General features: G+C 49.3%; 2 protein-coding genes across 4 annotated transcripts in view; both read right to left on the reverse strand.

The window, feature by feature from the left end:
- Mpc1 (mitochondrial pyruvate carrier 1) overlaps positions 1–24162 on the reverse strand; it is a 363284-nt gene that overhangs the window by 38229 nt on the left and 300893 nt on the right. The window lies entirely within an intron of this gene.
- On the reverse strand, positions 13–20661 carry Ccr6 (C-C motif chemokine receptor 6). 3 transcript variants are annotated; one of them, XM_051164208.1, is made up of 3 exons: positions 20440–20661; positions 11361–11451; positions 13–1484 (listed from the first exon to the last, which is right to left on the reverse strand). In XM_051164208.1, the coding sequence occupies exon 3, from the start codon at positions 1476–1478 to the stop codon at positions 387–389; it is 1092 nt and encodes a 363-aa protein (XP_051020165.1). In that variant the 5' UTR covers positions 1479–1484; positions 11361–11451; positions 20440–20661; the 3' UTR covers positions 13–386. The 3 variants fall into 3 exon arrangements, 2 of the variants coding, with proteins under 2 accessions (XP_051020165.1, XP_051020163.1); XR_007832581.1 differs by lacking the exon at positions 13–1484 and adding an exon at positions 1661–1703; XM_051164206.1 differs by lacking the exon at positions 20440–20661 and having other exon boundaries at positions 11361–11872.

Consider the following 24162-nt stretch of genomic DNA (forward strand, 5'->3'; position numbering starts at 1 on the left):
CAGGCTACGTCCTTGTTCTGTGCTGTGGGTGCTAGGGGTCACTAGGTCTGTGACCCTCCCCTTCGTGAGCATTTCTGAATATGTTTACGTTCATAAGCTCTTCACTCTTATCCAGACTTCCCTACATCTGATCTTATGGAGACAAGAGCTGCCAATGTTAACTTGCCACGCACACCTGGGAGGGCCTAGCTGTTTGTGCCCACCTCCTCATTGGTCCTGCAGGAAGTCTTTGCTTAATTTTCATAGTTATTGTATATATTTGGGCATGGCTTTCTTTGTTTCTTCCTTCCTTCCTTTTTTTTTTTTTTTTTTTTTTTTTTTTTTTTTCCAAATACAATAGCAAGATTCACAAAGGTTTTCAGGGTATGTGGCTTCATAGCCACATGTTACATGGTAAAGGATGATGCGTTGTCATTGTCTGTAATCTCACTGGTCTGCCTGGAGGCGTAGCTTTCTGAGTACACCCGGGCACAGAGGAAGCCCGGCGCCTTCTTCAGCCTTCTCGCGCACCACACGTCCTTCATGATCTTCATGAAGTAGTTCCTGAACTTCTGCCCGATGAACGCATACAACACAGGGTTGAGGCAGCAGTGGAGAAAAGCCAGGACCTCAGCCACGTTCCCGACGTAGGCACGGAGTTTCTCACCGCTGCAGGGCCGGTTCATCTTACCCGTGTTCACCGCAGTCACAAGAAGGACGGCGTTGTGAGGGATCTCACAGGCCAGAAACACAAGGACCACGGCGATCACCACGCGGATGGCTCTGTGCCTTTTAGAATTCTGGGCCTGCACCAAGGTCTTGATGATGAAGAGATAGCAGAATGTCATGAACAGCAGCGGGATGAAGAAGCCGAACAGCAGCTGCAGCCCCAGCCCCAGCAGCTTCCACGTGATGGGCTCCCTGACAGACCTGTACCGAGGCTCGCAGACGTCCCTGCCCTGCAGCTGGTACTTCTCATTGAAGGTAAATGTGGGGCTGGAGATGATGACTGAAATGAGCCACACCACCACACAGATGACCCTACTGTGTGCCAGTGTCCTGGATCGTACCCGGAAAGACTTGGTTGCCTGAACGATGGCAACATACCGGTCCATGCTGATACAAGCCAGGAGCAGCATCCCACAGTTAAAGTTGACTGCATAGATGCCTTTCATCAGCTTACACAGCACGTTGCTAAAAACCCAAGTGTCAGTGGCGTGAGTAACTGCCCAGAATGGCAGAGTGAGGACAAAAAGTATGTCTGTAATGGCCATATTCAACAGGTAAACATCCGTCATGGATCTGGCCTTCTTATAGAAGGCAAAGGTCATCACCACCATAATATTGCCCAGGAGGCCAAAGACACATATTAAAGAGTAGGCGATTGGCACAAACACCCTGGTGAACTGTCTGACCTCTTCCAAGGAGCATGGCTGGTCTGCTGTGGGCACAGAATAGAAAGCTGTGTCAAGGTAGTAGTAGGCCTCTGTGGAATTCATTGTTTCCTGAAAAAAAAAAAACAATGAAAAATAGGAACAGTGACAGCATGTTTTCAACCAGCCACATCTAGTCCAGCTCACACTCCCTGCCAAAATAAAGCAGAGTCTCACCCTGTGTGTGATGGCTCTTGGTGTGGGTGGGAGAGCCAGACCTGGTGTAGAAAGTGAAGTGGGCAGTTCAACCGCGCCCTCACTCGCATAGATGTTGGGAGAGCAGAGGTGAATCTGTGGAGGGGAGAAGGACCCTGTCAGAACACACTGCACTGCATGTACCTTGATGTGAAAATATGCACTCGACATGGCTCCAGGGTCTTTATGAGAAGAGCCAGCAAGCAAACACCGCGGGCTCTGACTCAGTGACTCAAGGCAGCTTTGGTGGCTTGGAAACAGCTATAAGGAATATGTAAATGAGAGCCGGGCGTGGTGGCGCACGCCTTTAATCCCAGCACTCGGGAGGCAGAGGCAGGCGGATCGCTGTGAGTTCGAGGCCAGCCTGGTCTACAAAGTGAGTCCAGGACGCCAAGGCTACACAGAGAAACCCTGTCTCGAAAAACAAAAACAAAAACAAAACAAACAAACAAACAAAAAAGAACATGTAAACTAATGGCCCTGCCCAGAACTGGTTAGTCATAGACTGGGATTTGTCAGTTTCTAATCTTTAGCTTTAAGAAAAGTCATATCAGAAAAACAAAAACAAAAACACCCCACAGATTTTGAAATGTATGAGTCTTCACCCAAAATTCCAGTTAATTGTATACAAGAAAAATCTTACAGAGCACAATCTATAGATATCTAGATGCAGACAGACACTTGTGTCTTGAGGACTGGAGAGACGGCTCTGTGGTTAAGAAGACTCGATGCTCTTCTGGAGGACCTGGGTTTGATTGCCAGCACTCACACAGTACTGTGTCAGGAGGCCCACAGTTACTTGTAACTGCAGTTCCAGAGATGTGATGCCCTCTCCTGGCCTCTGAAGGCATCTGCATGCACACAATAAGCTTACCAGGAAGACCAACCATCTTGAGTAGACAACACAGTCCCCATGGATAAACTAGTCACGAGTCTACACTAGCAAGAGGAATTAGAAACGGAAAGCGCGAAGCCCAGTGTGGTGGTGCTCGCCTGTAACCTCAGCACTCAGAATGCTGACAGAGGCAGGATGGTGATGGGTTCAAAGCCAGCCCGAGATGTATAGTGAAACTGTCTTGAAAAAAAAAAAAAAAAGCAAAAGATAAACTAAGAGATCAGGAGGGAAGGAGGGAAGGAAGGAGGGAGAGATGAATGTTTGTGAACAAGATTTATATGCTGAAATTCCAATTTCAGAGAGAAAAGAGTGTGTAGACTTAGGAGCACAGGACTGAACAGTTCTCTGTTGAGACACATTTCTCCACAAACAATAAACTAAGTCAAAACTCTGGAAGGCTTCCTAACTAGAGAAATTGGCTAACTGCTTTTTTTTCTTTTCTTTTGTTTTTTTTTTGGGGGGGGGGTTCTTTTCTTTTTTCTTTTCTTTTTATTTTTTCTTTTTCTTGTCTTTCTTTCTTTCTTTCTTTCTTTTTTGGAGACAGGGTTTCTCTGTGTAGCCTTTGCCGTCCTGGACCAGGCTGGCCTTGAACTCACAGAGATCCATCTTCCTCTGCCTCCCGAGTGCTGGCGTTATAGGCGTGTGCCGCTGCCTCCTTGGCTAACTGATTTTGATTCTACCATGAACTCAAGAGAGAGAACAAAGGTGGAGGATTCGCATGACCTCACTGTGAGAGTTAAGACTGTGGTGTCGGGGTCTGTGATGCTGATGACGGAGAAGGCAGGAACAGGAACCTGCGGGATGGCCACAAAGCCCATAAGTGAGCCTTGTACAGATGCCCAGATGACTTAAACAAGGTCCGAAGCTAACCCCACGATGGAACAACTATCCTGAATTAATGGTGCAACTGGCTATTATGTGAAGAGGCTGCCCCTCATCTTCTTCCTCCCACCACAGGAAAAGAAAACTCACACTAGCTGTACCTCTAAAAGCAGAGACAGAAAACACCTAGAGGAAAACATAAGAAAAGCATTATGACCTGAGGAATGGAAGAATTTTCTTATGTAGATTGAGAAAGGTAGGGGATGGAGAGATGGTTAAGAGCACTGACTGCTCTTCCAGAGGACCCTGATTCAATTCCCAGTGCCTACATGGAAGCTCACAACTGTCTGTATCTCTAGTGCCAAGAGGTCCAACACCCCACACAGACATATATGCAGACAAAACACCAATGCACATAAAATAAAAATAAATAAATTATTTTTAAAATTAAAAACGTACATTGTAAGTAATAACAATAATAAATTGTGTTTAATGAGAATTAAAAACTTCTGTTCTTTGTAAAGAAAAAAAAAAACACTTCAGAAAACGAAAAACAATTGGAAAATGACATTTGGAAACCCATATCTGGTCACATCCAGAGCATGCAAAGACTCCAAGTCGTCACCGCACACCTGAAGGGCAGAAATGCACAATATGTCAGGGAGGCCAAATCACAACCTCCACATGATGTGGCTTCCATGCCCATAGAGATGGCCTTGGAAGGCACGGGCATCAGCAAAGACGTGGAGCAGGCACAGATGTCCCACCTGGGTGGTGGGACTGTGACGTCACACAAGCATGTGGACACACATGTGCTCTCCTCCTGTAACACTAGTTGTGCGGTGGCTGCGCAGACCAGGTATGGCTCCTGGCATTCACCCAGACAGGAGGCAAAAACACTAACTTGAAATTTTAGAGACAATCCTGCTAATAGCTCCAAACCAGGAAGGACCTAAATGTCCGGGGGGGGGGGGGGGGGGGGGGAAGGGGTGGCTGAGTAAATCACAGTGTTTTCACAAAGTGGAATAATAGTCTATGTGTGGCTGCTTGCCTGTCAAAACCCTGAACTGCTTCTATAACTGTGTGTAACTATGTCCTAGTAATGCTAATTTTAAAACTACTGAATGTTCTTTCACACAGATGCCCTTTCACTGGCAGGCAGCGATAGAGGAGTCAGGGGAAAGCTACAGCAAGTGCGTGGGCCAGTAGGACTGACGTGGCCCTGTAGGGTGGGATTGGTACAGACTTGGGGAGACTCGGGGGCTACAGGTGTTGGGAACCACAGGAGGCGTGAAGGTTCAGGGTACCACAGAGGTTGCCTTGGGGTGGTGCTTCAAGGAAGAGTCCTGTATCCTCTGAGGAGACCATGGCTTGGGAACGGTCAGGATGGTTCTTAGCTGGAAGGGTTTGGTAGACATGGGACGTGGTGATTTCTTCCCATGCACGTTGCCTTGGTGGGGAAAACTGCTGGAATCAAAGACTATGAGGGTCAGTTAACCGTGCTGCATGTCAGTGCCTGGCTAGACTCCCCATATAAGAAAAATATTTGTCTGAACTATGATAAGTCACAGTTTTTGCATCTAAGTAAAATCAGTTCAATGGAAGTTTTAAAAAGTCTCCTGAGATCCTGGCGGTGGTGGCACACACCTTTAATCCCAACACTTGGGAGGCAGAGGCAGGCGGATCTCTATGAGTTTGAGACCAGCCTGGTCTACAAAGTCACATCCAGGACATCCAGGACTACACAGAGAAACCCTGTCTCATAAAACAACCAAAAAAAAGAATGACTCCTGAGGATAGGCACTGACCTATGACACAGAACAAGGGTAAGTCTGGGGGTCAGGAAGGTAGCAGGCAGGTACAGCCTCCCCAAACAATGTAATTCAGGCCTGTATGGAAACCCATGCTAACTCCTGCTGAAAGGATGGCCAGTGTCAGCCATAGTGGCTTCTCATGGTCAGGAGGGCTTGAGGCCTGTACTAGTGCCCAGGCCAGAGGGTATCGTTAGCAGAAGCAGACAATTGCTTGGACAAACATTCTATTCAAGAGATGGTGCCTTAATTTAATCTTACTGATAGTAATGATGAAATAAATCTCAAGGACCTGAGATCTGTAAGTTGAAGCTGCCTTGGGATAATGATGACCTCAGCATCGCCAGGGCTGGCGATGGCGATCGGGGAGGGCTTTGAGGGAAGACAACTTACATATCAGACACTCACAGTACCTGGAAACGAACCAGCCTGTCAAACCACTACTGTCACCACAAGGACGGCGCGTGTCGTTGCTAGGAAATTGCACCGGTCACAGATTGGCATCTGGGCCACTGCAGCATGCAGAGTCCTGAACACATTCTACCCCACGACCTCGATCCGAGCGGCAGTTCACTCACTGGAGACACAACCTGCATGTCTTCCGTTAGGAGAATGTGTGTGTTTGATAACAAAGATGTTGGTGGGTTCCTAATTAAGAAATGAATAAAGTGGATGACCAAATCAGTGTGCAGCCAATTTGGGCAGAATCAAACAGTGGATCAGGTCTAAAATGCACAATTCAGTTGTAAGGAAAACTGAAAAAAAAAAAAAAAAAAAAAAAAAAAAAAAAAAGGTTCCATAGCTTCAGAATTGTGTTTGTGGATTTTCTTATGGGTATGAGTGTTTTGCCTTCATGCATGTGTGCTCACCATGTGTGTGCCTGGTGCTTAAGGACGTCAGAAGGCAGCATTGCCTCCCCTGGAACTGGAGTTATGGGCAGCTGCGAGCCACTGTGCGGATCCTGGGAACTGAGCCCAGGTCCTCGGCAAGATTAATAAGTGCTCTCAATCACTGAGCCATCTCCCCGGCCTCCTGCGTTTGCCTTTAAATGGTCAGAAGCTAGATGGAAACCCAAATGTTGCATTTAAATGGTCAGAAGCTAGATGGAAACCCAAATGTTGCAAGAGCCTGAACCTTAGTATGTATTTGGCAGGAAGTCCACCACGTCTGCTGCGCCCACCCCACCACGCACAGCTGTCTAACTCTGCCACCATCTGTGTCTCCTTTCACCCCAGTCACTCAGCTTTCAGGCTTAAAACCACCTGCTCAGAGACAATGGTCTGACACACCATGGGCGCTGTGTTCATCCACCGATTCAAGGATGCCTACTCCTCAATCTCAGGGACCTGTGAGTACGCCAACTTACCTGACAAAAGAGACTATGCAGACGTGGTTAGGCTTGGATGAATATCCACATGAGACAGATAGAATTGAAGGTACTTGGCTCTCAAGACTCTCCCCTGAGAGAGGAGAGAAGAAAGCTAATGATGGAAACGTCTGTTGCTGCTTAAGGCAGAAGAGAAGCCACAAGCCAAGCAGCTTTCCTGGAGAGCCTGGGAGGAACCCTCTCTGACAGCTGTTGTGAAAATAGGAATCTGGGTCCTGCCACAGGAACCTATAACTGGCTCAGTCAGAGGCACAGATTCCCCCTCTAGAAGCCCAGAAAAGGACAAGGCACTGTGCCCAGCTGCCCTGCAACTGAGCTTGGGATCAGATCCTTGGTTGCAGAACTCAAAGGAAGCTCAGCCACATGAACGGCCAACATGATGACAGTGACAGGAGACTCCCACAGAGCTCAGCAAAATGAATGTTGGTCTAACTTTTAGGCAAATCCACAAAAACGGCCAGGCTCAGAACGAGGTCTGTGCCAGACTCCGCACCTGACTCTGGCCAGATAGATTTACATAGTGATTAGGGGCTGGGCGGGGGGTGGGGTGGGGGAGCCAGCTGGGGGTCCTTGGTCATGGAACAAGCAAGATAAAGCGTTCTGTGGCTTCAGAAGTGGAGGGTCAGCTAGAAGGGCATCCATCAGGGCTTGAGAGATTGTAACTTGAAAGAGGGGCGTCCACTTTGCCCTAAAGTAGGACTCTGCCCAGGAGTAGAGAAGTTATGACTGCCAGGAAGAATTTCAGACAGTTCAACAACTGCGACACAGGTGCCCTTGCGACCTGGTGACCCCTGTTGGTTTGAGTGGATAAGCTGAACACAGGATGGGCTGGACCTCTTGGGCCAGGAGCCCTAGAGAACGGAGACTGCAGGAGATGGGTGAACATGAGAGATAGCTAACAGGTGCCAGGGACCCTGGAGTCCTAGCTACAGATGCTTATCAGCAGAGTAACCACGAGCCTAGACTGCTTAGATTGCATTCGTGCCTAGTTTTATGGGTGATCTGAGCAAGGGCTCTTGGAGACAGGAGGTAGGTACCCAGGCATCTCTTGTGTGGTGAGGAGTGAGTGGGCATAACAGGGGGTCTTGAGAAGAGTGCATACGCTGTGCTTTTCATTTGTCTGTCACCACACTCGTTCCCAGTCAGCTGTGCCTGGGGCTGAGGGGCGGTGTTGTTCCTGCTCTGAGAAAGGACTGCTTCCTATGCAAGTGTCCTCTAATGGGTTGTTGGAAAGCTCGCTGTCGGGAGAGGCCCATGGGTCTTCTGGCTGTGTGCTTTCTCTCTTTCAAGCTACAAAGCTTCCATTTTCTAGGAATCTTCACCAGAAACCTCATTCACACAGGAAGAGTGTGCACCCCACTCTGCAGCCCTAATGAAACTGGGCTGAACTTCATCCAGGGCATCGTCAGGGCCACCCCATAATATCACACATCACAAGAAGGAGACGGGGGAACCTCTTAGGATGTACTTTGAGGGCCACCAAAATGGTACATAGGCTGGTTTATGCCTAGACACTTAAGTACACACACTTGCCTAGGTGGCTTACTCTTGATGATTCATTAAGAAGCCCCGGCCATGCCCTCACTGTATCTTACTGTTTTTCCAGGTTCCTCCCTTTCCCCCTAACCCCATGCCTTAAGTCTATATTAAGATAACTTTAATAAAATCTCCATATCTAGGGCAGGGCATCTTGGTACATGCCTGTAATCCTAGCATGCAGAGGGGTAGAGGCAGGCGGATCTCTGTGAGTTCGAGGCCAGCCTGGCCAACAAAGCTAGTCCAGGACAGCCAAGGCTACACAGAGAAACCCTGTCTCAAAAAACCAAACCAAAAAGAAAAAAGAAAAGAAACCAGCTCTTGGGGACAGTACGGCTTTGAGTGGCTTTTCTGCTCTTTCAGTGGCACCTTCTCCCCCTTCCTCTCTCTGCTTTCCCTCTCCCACCTCTGTTCTCTCTTTCTCCTCCTGCTTCTCTCTCCTCCCAGCACCCAGATGCTTAGGTAAGTTCTCTCCTGCCTTTCACACTTAAAGTCTGAAACCACGGAGACACTCACTCCTCTTCCCCTTTCCAGTGAAAGCAGCAGAGCCAGGGTGCCAAAGTGGACCGCACGCTGCTGGCCTGGCCAACCCTGCCTCTGCCTCTGGGCTCTAACATTTCAGAGGGTCAGAAACCACTACTTTAGGGGGAATTTTTTTTCCTGAGACAGGGTTTCTCTATGTACTTTTATGTATTCTATGTGTCTTTTATGTACTGTGATACGGGTTTCCTAAAGCCATTTTTCATTATGTACACTGTGGAAGGAAAGGGGACCTGAAGGTGCCATGTAGCCGACTGTCGTGGCAGTTAGAGCCTTTGCTGGTGTCAGATAGTGGAGAATAAGCCTGGAAGAACAGCTCCATGTGGCTTTGAGATGGAGCACGGACAGGCAGCCCAGAGACAGAGAAAGAGAGAGAGTTTAAGTATGTGCCTAGATGTGTATGTGTGTGCATGTCTGTTTATGGGTATATGTGCTCATGTGCATATGCAGCTACATTGGTGTTCACATGTGTAGGTATGTAGGCATGGGTGTTTGTGTATGCATGCACGATTCTATGCATGAGCATTTCTAGCCATGTGTTTGGATGGGTGCACATCTGTGTATATGTATGTATATACACGCATATACACATATGGTAGATACTAGCCTAGGTTAAGTGTATATGAATGAGTGCCTATGCAGATGTGTGTGGGGGGGGTGTGTACAGCTGTGTGCAGGCTGTAAATCAAGTTCCACTCATGTGCTGGGCACCACGATCACTGTTTCCCATCTGTTCCTGCTGCAGCTTCACAGAGCCCCTTCAGGCGGCGGCAGACAGGCCACAGGCCATCTGAGGCTATGAGCAGTGTCCCTTACGCAGTTCCCACAAGCCCTTCAACATTAAGTTTAGTTAAGCCCTCTTTCTTCAGGCGTTTCCTACAGCAGTGCTAGGGGTGCAGTGCGGGTGTTAAAAGCACTAGGCTCACATGCATGCTGGCTTCTCTGCTCTGTCAAAGTCAGTGCAGCTCAAAGACTAGACTTGTTCCTTCTGCTTTTTAGCTGGTGGTTAGGAAGAACCCAGAAGGTGTTTTCCAGTGATTTGCTTTGTTTGGCAGTTCACTTTCATGCTGTATATTTTGTTTGCTTTGTTTTTGATGCAAGGTCTTACTATTTGACACAGGGTGGAATTGTACCCACAGTCCTTTGCCTTTAGCTACCGAATTCTGGGAGTACAGGCTGGGACTATATGTGCCGCTAATATTTCCTTGATTTACTTATTTTCAGGCATTAAATCTTTAACTGCTTCAAGAGCAGCTGCGACGCAGCCTTTGTGCCTGTTCTGTATTAGGGGGTGCTGGTCTCCACAATCTCCCGCCCACAGCCTCGCAGCTCAGATATCTCCCACCGCTTCTTTACCTTAACTCAGCTTTGTCTCTCTGTGTACTGAGCTAAACAATTGCAGATTTAGGGGTCTAGAGAGATGACTCCATTACTAACAGCAAGCACCGCTCTTACAGAGGGCGAGAGGCCCATTCTCCGCACACGCGTTTGGCGGTTCATTGCCACTTGTAATGAGCTCCTGTGGGGTCCAACACCCCTGGCTTCCATGGACACTTACACTAATGCATTCATACCCCCCACATATACGCATAATGAAAAAATAAATAGTAAGTCTTAAGGAAGACATTGCTTTGCTAGGACTGAGTGCAGCTAGGGTAGACCAGTCGCCTCATGAGGTCTGTGCTTCAGTCCTAGCAATAAAAACAAACAGACAAACAAATAAAAAAACAACCCAACAGTCTGAGATTGGTGGCACAGGGCTGTGATCCTAGGTACTCAGGAGGGTGAGGCAAGAGAATAGCAAGTTCAGTGCCCGGGCTACAAAGTGAATTTGGAATCACGCTGTACACCCCAATGAGACTCTGTCTCATAATAAAAAGTGAAAATGTACCTAGGAATATAGCTCACTGGTGGAGTGTTTGTCTGGCATGTACCGTACCCTAGGTTCAGTTTCTAGTAACATACATGTACTCACACCACGTATTCACACACACACACCACACAAACCATACACACACACACACACACACACACACACACGCACATACCACACATACCACCATAAACACAAACCCACACAACACATACCATACACACACACCACAAACACAAATAGCACATACATAACATACAGGACACACACATCCTCCACACATACCACACCTACACATCACACTCACACACACCACACATCATACACACACAAGCACCCACAACACACACACACTACACTTCCATACATACCATCCCCACCCTTCACACACATACACTTACACACACAAAACACAGACATACCGCCACATACAGACACAGACACAGAAACACACACCGCACATCCCCACATCACACACAGACTTACACACACCACCTCCACAGACTAACCCCCACACATGCACCCCCACACACCACACACAACATGTACACATCTCACACATATTACACACACACATACACACACACCATTCCTCTCCAGACTGATGTGTCTCAGATTTCTTTCTAAGGAAACAAGTGATGACCAAACAATCTCCAAAGCTCTGGTGTGAGGCAGTGAGAACAAAACCTCCCATGAACCCTACAGGAAGAGCCAGCTTCTAGAAAACACGTTTCTCTTCTGAACCCACAAGGATGTGTTATGTGGAAGCTTGGTTGGCATGCCCACATCCCATAGGAAACTGTCCCTGTCAGACATTCACACCAGAGGTGAAAATGTTCAAGAAGCTAAGACATGTGTGAAAAAAAATGGGAAAGGGATGCATGCTCACCCCAGGAAATGCTGAGATCCAGAGTGGACGGGCTAGCTACCCGCGCCTCGGTGGTTGTCCAGGCTCCAGTCCTAAGAGTGTGAGGACCATTCTGCCAACAGATGCAACAGCAGTGAGCACTGAGAAATGAGTAGTGAGCTGCTAGAATTGCCAGAAGACAGTCACCCGGTCACCACTTCCTACTTAAAAGCAACGCCTACCTGCCTGGATACAAATGGTTAACCATGTACAGCCAGTAGGCTGTAAAAGACTTATGTGTCACCATCATCATCATCATCATCACCACCACCACCACCACTATCACCTGACTTGGAGTCAAACCAGTACAAAGAAGAGAAGAGGAGAGCTTGGTTTTGTGGTTTTTCAAGGAAGACAGCCTTTGTCCTGTTTTCTATGTGAAGTGTTGGCGTATCAGAGTCTCCTGGGAGGGAGGATGCTGGAGCCACCTGGAGGCAGCGTGTGGATCTGCTGTGTTCAGAGCAGCCAGGCCCCACAAAGGTTCCTGCCTCAAGCACTGGAGAGAGTGGGAGAGCCATGAGAGGGGGGTACGTGGGACGGAGATTGGGGAAACCTGTCTTTAGCTAGCTTCCGTTTCTGTGCAGTGAGATTGAAAAGTTGGGATCCCTAAAGCAGGGCCTCTCATCTTCAAGAGATGGCTGGTAAGAGTTACCATGACTACCTTGTCCTTAGCGGGATCATGGGAAGCAACAGGCAAGAACTTACTTTTAGGCGCAAGTGTTTGTGTAGCTAGTTCCTCTGGATTGAGACATTCCTTTTAGGGGGGAGGCGCATAGGATTCAAAAGGACCCTTTCCAAGGTTAGACGCACAGCAACAATTGCTGGAGAAAGGAGCCTCTAAACCTGGAGCTCCAAGGATGCAGCCTCCACGGGTTGTCATCAATGCCACAGTGAAGTTTCCAGAAGACAGTCACCTTTGAGTCATAGACTCCTCTTTTTTTTTTTTTTTTTTAAACAAACTTATTTTACGTGCATGGTTTTTGTTTGCATGTATATTTATGTACCACATGTGTATGTGGTGTTCAAAGAAGTCAGAAAAGGGCATCGAAAGATCCCCTGGGACCGAGGCTATGGGTAGATATGAGCTGCCATGTGGGTTCTGGGAATCAAAACCCATGTCCTCTGTGAGAGCAAGTGCTCTTAACCCCCAAGCCAACTCTCCAGGCTCGTGGTGTAAAGGGATGTTTCTTCATGTCTACAGTTGTTTAAATACTAAAGAAGCAAAAAAAAAAAAAAAAAAAAAAAAAAAAAAAAAAAAAAAAAATTGTGAAGTTGTTCACACTTCAGTGGTCAGGAAGCAAGTCCCAGGAAATGATGAACATGGCGCAGCGGAGACACAGCGGTCAACTCCGAGCAGGGCTGGCTGATCCTCGCTCTCAGTTCCTAGGGCTGCTGACCCAGTGGTCTCACAAACAGTGGCCCAACCGGCTCAGTCTGGGTACACTGTGCTTTACACCTTTCTGCACCACAGAACCCTAAACCAGCTTGTCCCCACACTTGAGTGTGACAGGAAAACTAGAGCCTGCCCTGTCCTGCTTAGTTGCTCCAGGCTGTCACAATAGTTTTGTCCAGTCCTGGTCTCCGGCAAGCTTCTCACTGAAGACTGTATGGCTTCTGCTTGCCGGGACGTGGCTCTCCGTGAGAGGTGAGGTGTCTGCGGACCTTGTGACCACAGCTGTCCTTGTCCTTCTGACTGATGCCCTCCTTCTCTGTTCTATGGCAGAGCCTGGGATTTCCCTTGATTCCAAGTGGCCTGGTCCTCTTGCTTGCGGGAGGCCTGTGTTGTGGCAGTATTCCCCCATGCTTAGAACACACACACACACACACACACACACACACACCATAGGAAGGAAAGCTGAAAACAGTTCTCCCTGGCCTCAGCCTCCCTCTCCCAGTGGCTCTCAGTTTCTCTTCTTTCCAGGGTAGAAGCTGTTAGGGAGTTCACTGGCCTCACAGAGGAAGAAACCAGGCTCCTAGGATGCGTGGGCCTGTTTTTTCTACCCAGTCCTTCCCACTCCTTTCGTGATCTCGTGTGCCATGAAGACGAGACAGGGTCTCACTATGTAGACCTGACTGTCCTGGAGCTCATCGTGTGGACTAGACTGGCCTCAGATCCACAAAGATTCGCCTGCTTCTGCCTCCTGAGGGCTGGGATTAAAGGCGTGCACCACAGCGGCCAGGGTAGAAAGCAAGTCTATTACAGAGAACTAACCCCAGAAAAGACTCACCTGAAAGAAATTTAAAAATCAACAAAACAGATTTAACTTTGTTAAGGACCAGAAAAACAAAAACAGAAATCCTACATGTTGGGCCCAAAGCATCAAGGGACCACCACCCAGAAGGCTGTGGACCTATCCTCCTTCCCCAAAAAGGGGGACTGTTTCTGACCTTCCTCCTCTACCCAAAAGAGTAAAGTGAACCAAGGTACATCCTCTCTGCCTTTCAGGGCTCTCAGCCCACGACAGATGGCTTCCATTCACATACCCACTGTTCTCGACCTGCGTAGAGAGACGGAGCTGTGGTCTCTCAAACTCTTCGCTGCTTTGTGTGTTCTCTGCCCCAATAGTTTTTTCACATCTCAGAGCAAAATCCAAATCTCACATCATCCCGAGAACGTCCAAGTCCACTTGTTTTCATCTGGGAATGAATGCCCCACACCAAAGCCCCACCCACAAATGTGAACGGCACCATGCCTCTGCACGGATACTATAGGGTACATAGAAAGTAAGCCCCTCAGTGGGCAGCCATGCAGTTTTGTATTAACGCTTTGCAGTCTGAACATGACACAGTCAGTATGAAAGTTCCATTGGGAACAAAGTCCAGAGACAGCTGGGTGAATTGACATCTCAGCCACCAGGCTGGTAAGCGGGGGAGGGCTTGAGTGTCATGTAAGGCTCTTGGGTGGGGGAAGATCAGGGACTGTGGGACTGCAGAGTCTTGGGCACTCTTGACCTGACTAGGCTCACAAAACTGCACATTGGTTGCGTTTTAATCTGCCTCTGCATGGCCAAAGTCAAGCCAACATTTGTAAATAATCAGAGGGCTCTGACACAGCTCTGCAGTTATAACCAAGTCCCATGAGGGCCTACAGAAAGAGAGGGAGAGAGAGAGAGAGAGAGACAGACAGACAGACAGAGACAGACAGGCAGACAGACAGACAGACAGAGACAGAGACAGAGACAGACAGACAGACATAGGGGCATGAGGCCCAGAGAGGTGCTGACTGGGGTCAACGGGCAAATCAAAGCAAGGGAGAGAAACCTAAGTGGTACCCAGAAGCTCAGGTCACCCAAACACCAATGCAGGGCGACCAGGGAAGGCAGGAGAGAAGAGCAGTTGAAGGAACATCTGCACAGTAGAGCTTCTCCTGAAAAGTGACTATGTGGCTCCTAGTTCATGCTGGGCAGCCTGAGAATCACCTCTTGGTATGAGTGTGCGGGAGAAAGCGAACACCGAAGGGAGGAAGCGAACACTAAGGCGCCTGCGACTGAGCTGCAGGAGGAGCCAATACCACCTCTCAGTCTTCACGTGGTCTCCCAATCCCCTGTCTGACTTCAGCCGCTGTTGCAGAGGACAGAGATGGAGAGATGTCCAGGAAAGATAGACACACAGACACACTGGGAACAGAGATCCAGAGACCACGAGACTTTGATCCAGTAAAAATGTCCTTTAGCTCGTTCCTGGACTAGCTCATAACTTAATTTCTAACTTGTCTATTTTACATGTGCCACGTGCCTGGTTGCCTCTCCTCCAGTTTAATGTGTCTATTTTCCTCAGACTCCGGGGTGTAGCTTTGCAGTTATAGTTTCTCTATAGAGTCCATTTCTCTCCCTGCCAGAACTCCCACGTCCTATTTCCTGCCCCAGCTAATAGGCAGAGGAGAGAGGAAGAAAGGAGTTGGCCACAAGAAGGAAAGGCTGGGAGAGGAGTTGCCATGGCGTTCTCCTAGAGGACAGACCTGAGAGTGAGGATTACAAGTAACTTGGGGTGTGTGGCTGGGAAGTAGCTAAGCCAGCAGAGAGGGGTAGCACAGACTAGTATCTGCTCAGTTATTATGCTTAAAGCTCATTAATAAGTCCAATAGGGGCTGGGCGTGATGGCGCATGCCTTTAGTCCCAGCACTTGGGAGGCAGAGGCAGGGGGATCTCTGTGAGTCTGAAGCCAGCCTGGTCTACAAAGTGAGTCCAGGGCAGCCAGGACTACACAGAAAAACCCTGTCTCAGAAAACAAGATTAAAAAAAAAAAATGAGAAGGCCTCTAATTATACCTTATTGCAACACTGGGGGACAGACAGGGACTGCAGAAACCACGAGGGACCACAAAGACCATGGAGGGTTGCAAAGACCATAGAGGATAGACCATAGGAGATGAAAGTGCAGAGATCACGAGACCAGAGTCTATGGAGGGCAGTAAGAGCAAGACTGTAGGGGACAAAGGCAAAGAGACCATGGAAGATGAGGATGCAAAGATTATGACAGTGGGGGATGGTGGTCCAGAGACAGTGGGGGATGGTAGTCCAGAGACAGTGGGGGATGGTGGTCCAGAGACAGTGGGGGATGGTAGTCCAGAGACAGTGGGGGATGGTGGTCCAGAGACAGTGGGGGATGGTGGTCCAGAGACAGTGGGGAATGGTAGTCCAGAGACAGTGGGGGATGGTGGTCCAGAGACAGTGGGGGATGGTGGTCCAGAGACAGTGGGGGATGGTGGTCCAGAGATAGTAGGGGATGGTGATACAGAGACAGTCGGGGATGGCGATACAGAGGCTGACGAGACCATGGAGAATGGATGCATAGAGTCCCCAGGAACAACTAAAGGACTTAATAATTCTGACGGACATCTCCCATTGAGCAGGACTCGGCCTTTAACCAACAAGAATGGTTCAACTGTTCTTGGCCACTTGGCCCTCAGGTTCTCTTTCTGGAAGCTGGCCTCAGAGTGACTATACCTTCTCCTTTTCCTGGAATTTCCTGGGACATGTAAAGTTCAGGGTTAAAGCCAAGCTGGAAAGGAGATCCCTGTGCCCTCACAGAGGTGATGCAGTAAAGAGCAGCCTTTCTGCTTCTCTGCAGGATAAACTCAGCGAAGGAGGGAGGGATGCCAGGAAGTCAGACAGGGCAACTGTCATGGATGTGAAGGATGGGCCAGCTCCCCATTGCACCATGGGAAAGCAGGCGCCGCACCCTGCCTGGTGTTTCTGGAGGGACACGGAGCTGAATTTGGCACCCTTTCTTCTGAATACCTTTGACAACTCCCCTCCTCTGGGGCTGTTCTGAGATCTGAGAGAGACACTGTGCTTGTGGCATAATCCTGCACTCGGTGGGTCCTAGCTGGTCACTGTCTCTTAAACATGATCTCCATTAAGCCAATAGTTGGTCGCTCTTCATTGAACAGAACATTTTGACTGAACCATTTGGAAATACCAGAGTCTTCAAAAATATTCTCCAAGGTCCTGAAGTTGAACTACTCTGGCTGCATGTCAAATGCACAGTTTTATTCACGTCAGAATAGGTAGATAAAGGTAGAAATGGACAAACCCCACCCAGAAGATGGACAGCCATCCAAGAGTGAGCACTTAGGGCTACAATGGGGGTGCTGGGGTGGGGGGCAGTCTAGGCACTTAGCAGCAGCTTCACATGCACATCTCTACTTCCTGTATTTCCCTGGATGTGGCTAGGGTGACACTCACTCACCGTGAGTGAGCTGGGTCCCAGAACAGTGAAAGGCCTAGCTGTGCTGGCACCGACACCCACTGCTCGAAACAGTACTTGGCTACTGGTTCTCCCCACTTAGGAAAGTTAGTGGAGCAGAGGGTCTGGGACCTGCACTGGTTTGCTCCAGGCCACACTGACCCATTCTGCTTGCTGGGAAAGGCCACACCGACTTACAGAAAAGGGCCTTGCCGACATCGATGTTCCAGGGCAAAAAATGCCACAGGAGCAGCTGTGGCTGCTGCCAAACATCACAGATCCTAGGGACTGAGAACTTTACACCAGCTAGGACCTCTGAATGTGTTTCTATGGCAATGGCATCAAAATGCACTTGCTGAGCTAGCAGGTCTGGAGAAGGGAAGGGACCCTCCAGGCCTGCCCCTCCACCCTGACTCCCTGTAGCCTTGCTGTGTTGAGTGGCAGGCCCCACAAAGTGACCGTCATCAAATGCCCTGCTCATTCCTAAAGCCAGAGCTCCTGGCCTACGACCACAGAGTTGGGTGGTGGACGGACGCATAGTGATACTGTGTAAGGATTCAAACACTAATGTGAGTCCTTCTGTCCCCAAGTCCCTGGAAGGGAACAGGCTGGAGGGAAGTACAGAAGTAACCACAGGGACAGCCACACTAAAAACTAGGTTCCCTTGTCCCCAGGGCCATGGGAGCCGTTTTTAGCAGTATGGCAGTTTGCTACAGTGAGTTGGCCCAACCCTACCCTGGTCCTCGCTGGCTAACCTGCCCTATCCGTGAACATCTTTTATCACTGCCCCCAACTTCCTCCTTGGGTTTTAAGATATAAACCTCCTCTTCTACCTGCTTTTTGTTTTGTTTTGTTTTGTTTCCCCTCTCTGCTTTGTCATCTGTAGGATTCTTTTTTTTTTTTTTTTTTCTTTTTTTTTTTGACAAATAAAAGGAAAGTTGTGGTTAGCAGGCATTCGTTTTTCTGCTGTGATGTCTGCTTTACATTTTGTTTTCTTTGAGACAGGGTCTTTGTGGTCTAGGCTGATCTCCAACGGGCTGTAACTGAGCAGGATCTTCTGATCCTCCTGCCTCCACCTCTGGAGTGCTAGGATTACAGGTGTGTGCCACCATTCCCAGTTCCGTACAGTGCTGGGCGCTCAACCAGTGCCCTTCCTTAGAATCTGAATTCAATTTCTTTCCTATTCTCTCTCTCTCTCTTTTTCTCTCTCTCTCTCTCCCTCTGTCTTTCTGTCTCTCTCTCTGTCTCTCTCTGTCTCTGTCTCTCTCTCTCTCTTCTTCCTCCTCCTTCTTTTTCTTTACACACAGAGTTTCTCTATGAGCCTATGAGTCCTGAATACTGGGACTAAAGGTGTGTGTCACCACACCCAGGTGTGTGCGTGTGTGTGTGTGTGTGTGTGTGTGTGTGTGTGTGTGTGTGTGTGCGCGTGCGCGCGCGTGTGTGTGTGTGTGTGTGTGTGGTTTTTTGAGACAGGGTTTCTTTGGATAGGCCTGGCTGTCCTGAAACTAGCTCTGCCTCCACCTCCCGAGTGCTGGGATTAAAGGCACGCCCCTGGGCTGAGTTCAGTTTCCTGCCGTTGCAAGAACATTCCACTTGCCATTCCAGATAAGCTTGTTGTACTATATGCCACAATACAGCGACCGCTGCTGCACCGATTCCTGCCTCACATTCAGCAAAGGCTACCCATCCGAGCATCTCACATATTTACCATAAGACTCCACGAGGTTAAGCCGTGCTGTAGCGTAGTGCCTGATGTGGTTCCTGGTTGTGCTCCGGTAAGAGCACACCTTCTAGCCTTGTCTTGCCTTCCTTGACCTTCTCCCATGGCCTCTGCTGAGGCCATGAGTGCAACCCCTCTGTAGCTAAGGAAGAACCTTCAAGCTCACAGGACTGTGAGTCCGATTCAGCGGGGCCCCGTGCGAAGCCTTTGGAGTTGGTGTGGCGGTGTTAATGGTTCCATCAGGCTTTGCCAGTAACTCGGGGTCCATCTTGCCTCACTGGTTGGCCTTCCAACGCACTAACCCCATCCAGGCTGGAAACCTGACAGCCCTATTTATCAGAACTGTGCCTAAAATAAGAGCCGGTGTATTTGAAGACACACCTGAGGGTCTCCCCTGGGAGAAGCACCCAGGCTGAGGGCAGGAGTTTGCGGTATCTATTTTGGCTATAGTCTCTTTTTCTGCTTGTTTCCTCTTTCTGGGACTGGCTTAGAAGACATTATTATTAGGTAGGAAGTCTCCAGGTAAGTCGGGGCTCAGGAGGCCTAGGCACTTGGAAAACAGCGAGGGAACGCGGAGACCTCTGATGCTGTCATATTCACAGCGCAACAGTGTCTTTAAGTGACAACAATCAACCCACAGCCCTACGAAACCCACTAGTTTGTCACTTTCACTTGGAAGTCGATGCTGTCAAAAGAATTGTCTTCTGACCAGTCGAATCACCCTGGGTTCTCCCAAGCGGTTGCACAAATCGTCCTCGGTGGATCTGCGCACTCCACTTGGGTGGGCTACAGGCTCACCAGCTGCCTGCTCCCTCATTCTCAGCTACCTGCCGCAGTGGTTCCTCCCTCTGTCCTGGCCGCGTCCCTCTGCCTCAACTCCTCCGTACTCTTCGAGGTCCATTTCCTCCTCTGATCCCATCCACCTTAGGACCACCCTGCAGCCGACTCCGCTGCCCAGTGCAGGCCTGGGTCATAAGGACACCGAAGCCAGCTGGAGTTTGTGGAATCTGCATTTTCTTTTTTCCTTGCTATGGATGAGTCCTTCTCCAGAGGTGGTCTCTCGTGTCGGACCCTTTGCAAATGTTTCCGTGCTTCTTTGCCAGGCGCTGGCTGCCTTACTGCAGAGCTGCATTGGGTTAAATGCTGTATTCTAGGGCCCAGTTGGTAGAGCGCTTGCCTAGTGCCCATGAAAGACTGGCTTCAATCCTCAGCAGCACAGAAACCTGGTCTGGTGGTACATGCCAGTAATCTCAGCACTTGGGTTACCCTGAGCTACATAGCAAGATCCAGGCCCACCTGGGACATATGCGATCTTGTCTCACAATCAGCCAAAGTAAAAAGGATCATAGCCTTTCTCCTTATGGGATAGAAAGGGCAGAGACCCTGACACCTGAAAACTTGGGACTCAGACTCCTTCTCCTCCACCCTAGACATGGTGAGAGTGACATTAGATGCTGCATACTAAGTCTCGTAGAATATTCGTGGTCCTTGGAAGACTGCCACAGTAAGCATCTGTCCTCCATCTCAGCAGGACTGAGGAACGCAGGCCTCCGCAGCAGGACCGCGACACTATTCTTCTGCCTTCAAAGCCTGACATTCACAATGACAGCAGAGACCCTGTGTTTCCCAAAGTCTGAGGCGAAACAAAACTTACCAACAGTGTTCCAAGCCACAAACCAGCAGCTGCAGTTTTTCTTTTCAATTTTAGATTTCTTAGATCTTTGCTTCCTCTCACAGGTGTGGCGACCTCCCTGGCCCTAGTCGCAGGGGATTGAAAGTGATGCCTTCAAGCCGCAGGTGGTGTCTGTCCTTGCTGGTCTGCTTGGGGCTCAGGGCTGGGCTCCTCAAGGCTGTGTGGCCTGTTCCTCACCCTCATGCGGGGGGCGAGTGGTAGGTGGCTGGCAAGCTGCCTCACCACAAGTGTTCCATCTTCAACACGTTGCAGACCATATGAAGGTAGCAAAGGTGGAGGCAGGAAGGCACCTTATGTAACTAGGTCAATGATTTCATTGTGAGATGCAAATTTTTTTTGTTGTTTCAGAATTATTAGTCTGTGGAATCCTTCTCGTTTCTTGGAAATTACATATCAGCTAGATGATTGTAAAGATTTCTGAAAGAGGGTCGGGCCCGTCTACCTAATGAGCTATAGTTAGCCACCCACATTTTTACTCCTTGAGGATGGAAGTGTAAAGACCTCTCAGCAAGCGTCTGTGAAGTGCCCCTCAACCCCCAGTACAGTCTTTGTTTGGCCCTTGGTGGAAACCACCAGTGACTTCTGGTCGGCAAGGTGGGTGATAGCTCAGGGCTGTGGTATCTGCGCCTCTCCTTGTGAATCTCGGCAATTCTGTTAAAGGCCATTTCTATGTGGCACAAGGCAAGGGTACTTTTCACCTACTTCTGACAAGTACATTTTTGCAAAATAGATATTTCTTACCCCTCATTTCTCAGGCGTGAAAAAGCCGGCTCACAAAGGTGTTGAGTGATTTGGAGCCGTGGGGTTCAGTGAATAAGACTGCTGAGGGCTTTTTCTACTAAGCTGCATTTATATACCTCATCAGTAAACACTCATTCACTGACCACTCTGGTCCTGCCACACAGTGTTCAGGGAATGGCAGACGGAGCAGGGAGCGGAACAGGCGGAGTCCTTGACCCTGACAGATCTACACGCTGGTCGTGGGATGGCAAGCACTGTGAAATCACGTACGCACAGTATGGCAGCCTTTGCTGTGATGAGGTCAGCTGATGGACTCGTGTTACATACAGTGAGCACACATGAGAGGGGCCTCTGACGGGGAAGAAAGAAGTGGTTTCGAATGCTGAAAGGGAACCCTGGCCGAGGAGGCAAGAGTGACGTCAGAACGCTGGGACAGAAGCAAGGCAAGGAGCAGGCACGGGGCACCTGTCGCCTCCCACCTCTACACCGATGCAGGTGACTGCCCATCCTTAGAAAGGGGCAGGGGGGTTCACACTGCTTTTGAAGCACCCCAAATTCACTACAGCTGGGGGAGACTTTCAGTTCTTCTAAGGTGTCTATCATCTGGGTACATGGGAATGAACTGACCCGGCCAAGGTGGGACCCCTCTAGGCATCAGACTGGTCAGTACTGGCTCTTCTTCACTGCTGACAGGCCTACAGAGTAGAAGTCATACTCACCCCATCATGGCTCAGAAGAGGGGACAAATGAATGATGCCCTTATTCCCTTACTCCCATTGGCTTACCGAGAGCCTGACAAGATGGCAGCCTCGAGCAGCCTGAGCACAGCGCACAGGATGGCTCTGAAGCTCAACGACAAAGAACCCTGGGCTCCGAGGACCTCAGTCTTCAGGGTCCTGTAGGGCTCCTCTCAAAGGCCCTGTCAGGAAGTCACAGTCCATGTCTATAGATGTTAGGGGTTGAGCTTTTGTTGGAATTTATAGCCTTTCCACTGGTGATCAACAACTGGGACCCCCGAACCTCATTAAACACACCTTGCTACCACATAAAAATGGGACCTTGGGGTGGCCACACCCAACACCACTTCCTCATTCACTAAAATCAGCCTGGTTTGGAGGCATCACTAAGTCACCCATGATGTGGCTCTTGTTTCCAACATACTTTTCTTTTTCTTTCTTTTCTTTTCTTTTTGTTTTGTTGTTGTTTGTTTTTCAAGACAGGGTTTCTCTGTGTAGCCTTGGCTGTCCTGGACTTGCTATGTAGACCAGGCTGGCCTCGAACTCACAACAGCCCACAGAGCCACTAAGGTAGAACAGGGGAACGGACCCAGCTAAGGGCCCACCTGTCAAGGAAGCGAGGTGACTGCTCAGGGATGGAGGGAAAGAGAAGGCCTGTAGATGCAGGCTGTAAAAACCATAACATTCAGCAGCCCCCTTCAGGAAACCCAGAGCACTGAGGCAGACTGAAGCACCTGCTCTGGGGGTCGGGGGGAGGGGTGTGGCCAGCCCCTCCCTTCTGCCCCACAAAGGCCAGTGACTCACTGCTAGACAAAGGATCAGGTAGTCTTGGGCTCCTCAACACAGACATCTCATCATGGACGCTGGTCAACATTTCCGTCCAATTTGGCAAACCTGAGCCCCGTGTGGTATAGCGTCTTGGGAAATCCCAGACAGCAACCCAGACACAGGCCAATTAGATCTGTGCTCAGACCTGAAGAGACGTAGCTTATGACTTCGTACCGGTTTCTTCGCTTGTTTTGTTTTGTTCCGTTCGTTTGTTTTGTTTTTCGAGACAGGGTTTCCCTGTGTAGCCTTGGCTGTTCTGGACTCTCTTTGTAGATCAGGCTGGTCTCGAACTCACAGAGATCCACCTGCCTCTGCCTCCTGAGTGCCACACCCAGCAGTTCTTCACTTGTTTTACCCATGATGCTTTCATCCAGAGTTCTGTCACGTTGATGACTTGTCTGACTTAATGAAAAGGCCAGCTCAGTAGAAAAGAAGCAATTCATCAGTCTCATCCCAGCCTGCTGGCTCTCTAGACTGAAGCAGTTGCCCCAGAGAGGGCTTGAGCAGGCAGGGGTCTCACTTTCGGTCGAAAAGCTCATGGAGGTACCCCACCATGCTCTCACAGGATAACTGGGCTGCAGGAATCTCTCTTTATGGCAAAGGAAGAGATTGGCTTCTCCACAAACAGAACTGTGTGACCTGGCGAGTCCCCTGTGCCACTGCTATGGGAGATAATTTCAGCCTTATTAGGAAGTGGTGCTTGGTGGCACACACCTTACACCTTTAGTCCCAGCACCTGAGAGGCAGAGACAGGTGGATCTCTGTAAGTTCGAGGCCAGCCTGGTCTACAAAGAGAATCCAGGCCAGGCAGAGACAGAAAAACCCTGTCTCAAAAAACAAACAAATAAAACCCCAAATCAACCTTATTAGTTTGCCTGACACATGACAAGTAGTCCTCCCCCCCCCTTTTCAAGACAGGGTTTCTCTGTATAGTCCTGGCTATACTGGACTCCCTTTGTAGACCAGGCTGACTTCAAACTCACAGAGATCCACCTGCCTCTGCCTCCCGAGTGCCAAGATTACAGGAATGCACCACCACATCCAACCCCAAATAGTGTCTCTTTAGTTGATTAAACTAAGACAAAGTCATCCGTATTGGTCAGTAAACCTGACAGTCTGGTTTGATACTCAGAACCCACATGGCGGAAGGAAAGGAGTGGCTCCGACACACTGTCTGACTACCACAACATGCTCTGGTGTGGGTGGCCCTCCTTCCCAATAAAGAGATGTCAACAGAAGGAAAAACAGAAGAGGAGGAGATGGCAGCTGGAGAGGCAGCTCAGTGGCTGAGAATACTGGCTGCTCTTGCAGAGAGCCTGGATTTGACTCCCAGCACCCACACAGTGACTCACACCTTCTTGTAACTCCAGTCCCAGGG

Source organism: Acomys russatus, chromosome 21 (assembly GCF_903995435.1).
Source record: "Acomys russatus chromosome 21, mAcoRus1.1, whole genome shotgun sequence".
Taxonomy (NCBI): domain Eukaryota; kingdom Metazoa; phylum Chordata; class Mammalia; order Rodentia; family Muridae; genus Acomys; species Acomys russatus.

Bases quoted from the DNA above. Each gene is read 5' to 3' on its own strand.
- Ccr6 (XM_051164208.1), bottom strand. From the start codon at position 1,478: ATGAATTCCACAGAGGCCTACTACTACCTTGACACAGCTTTCTATTCT.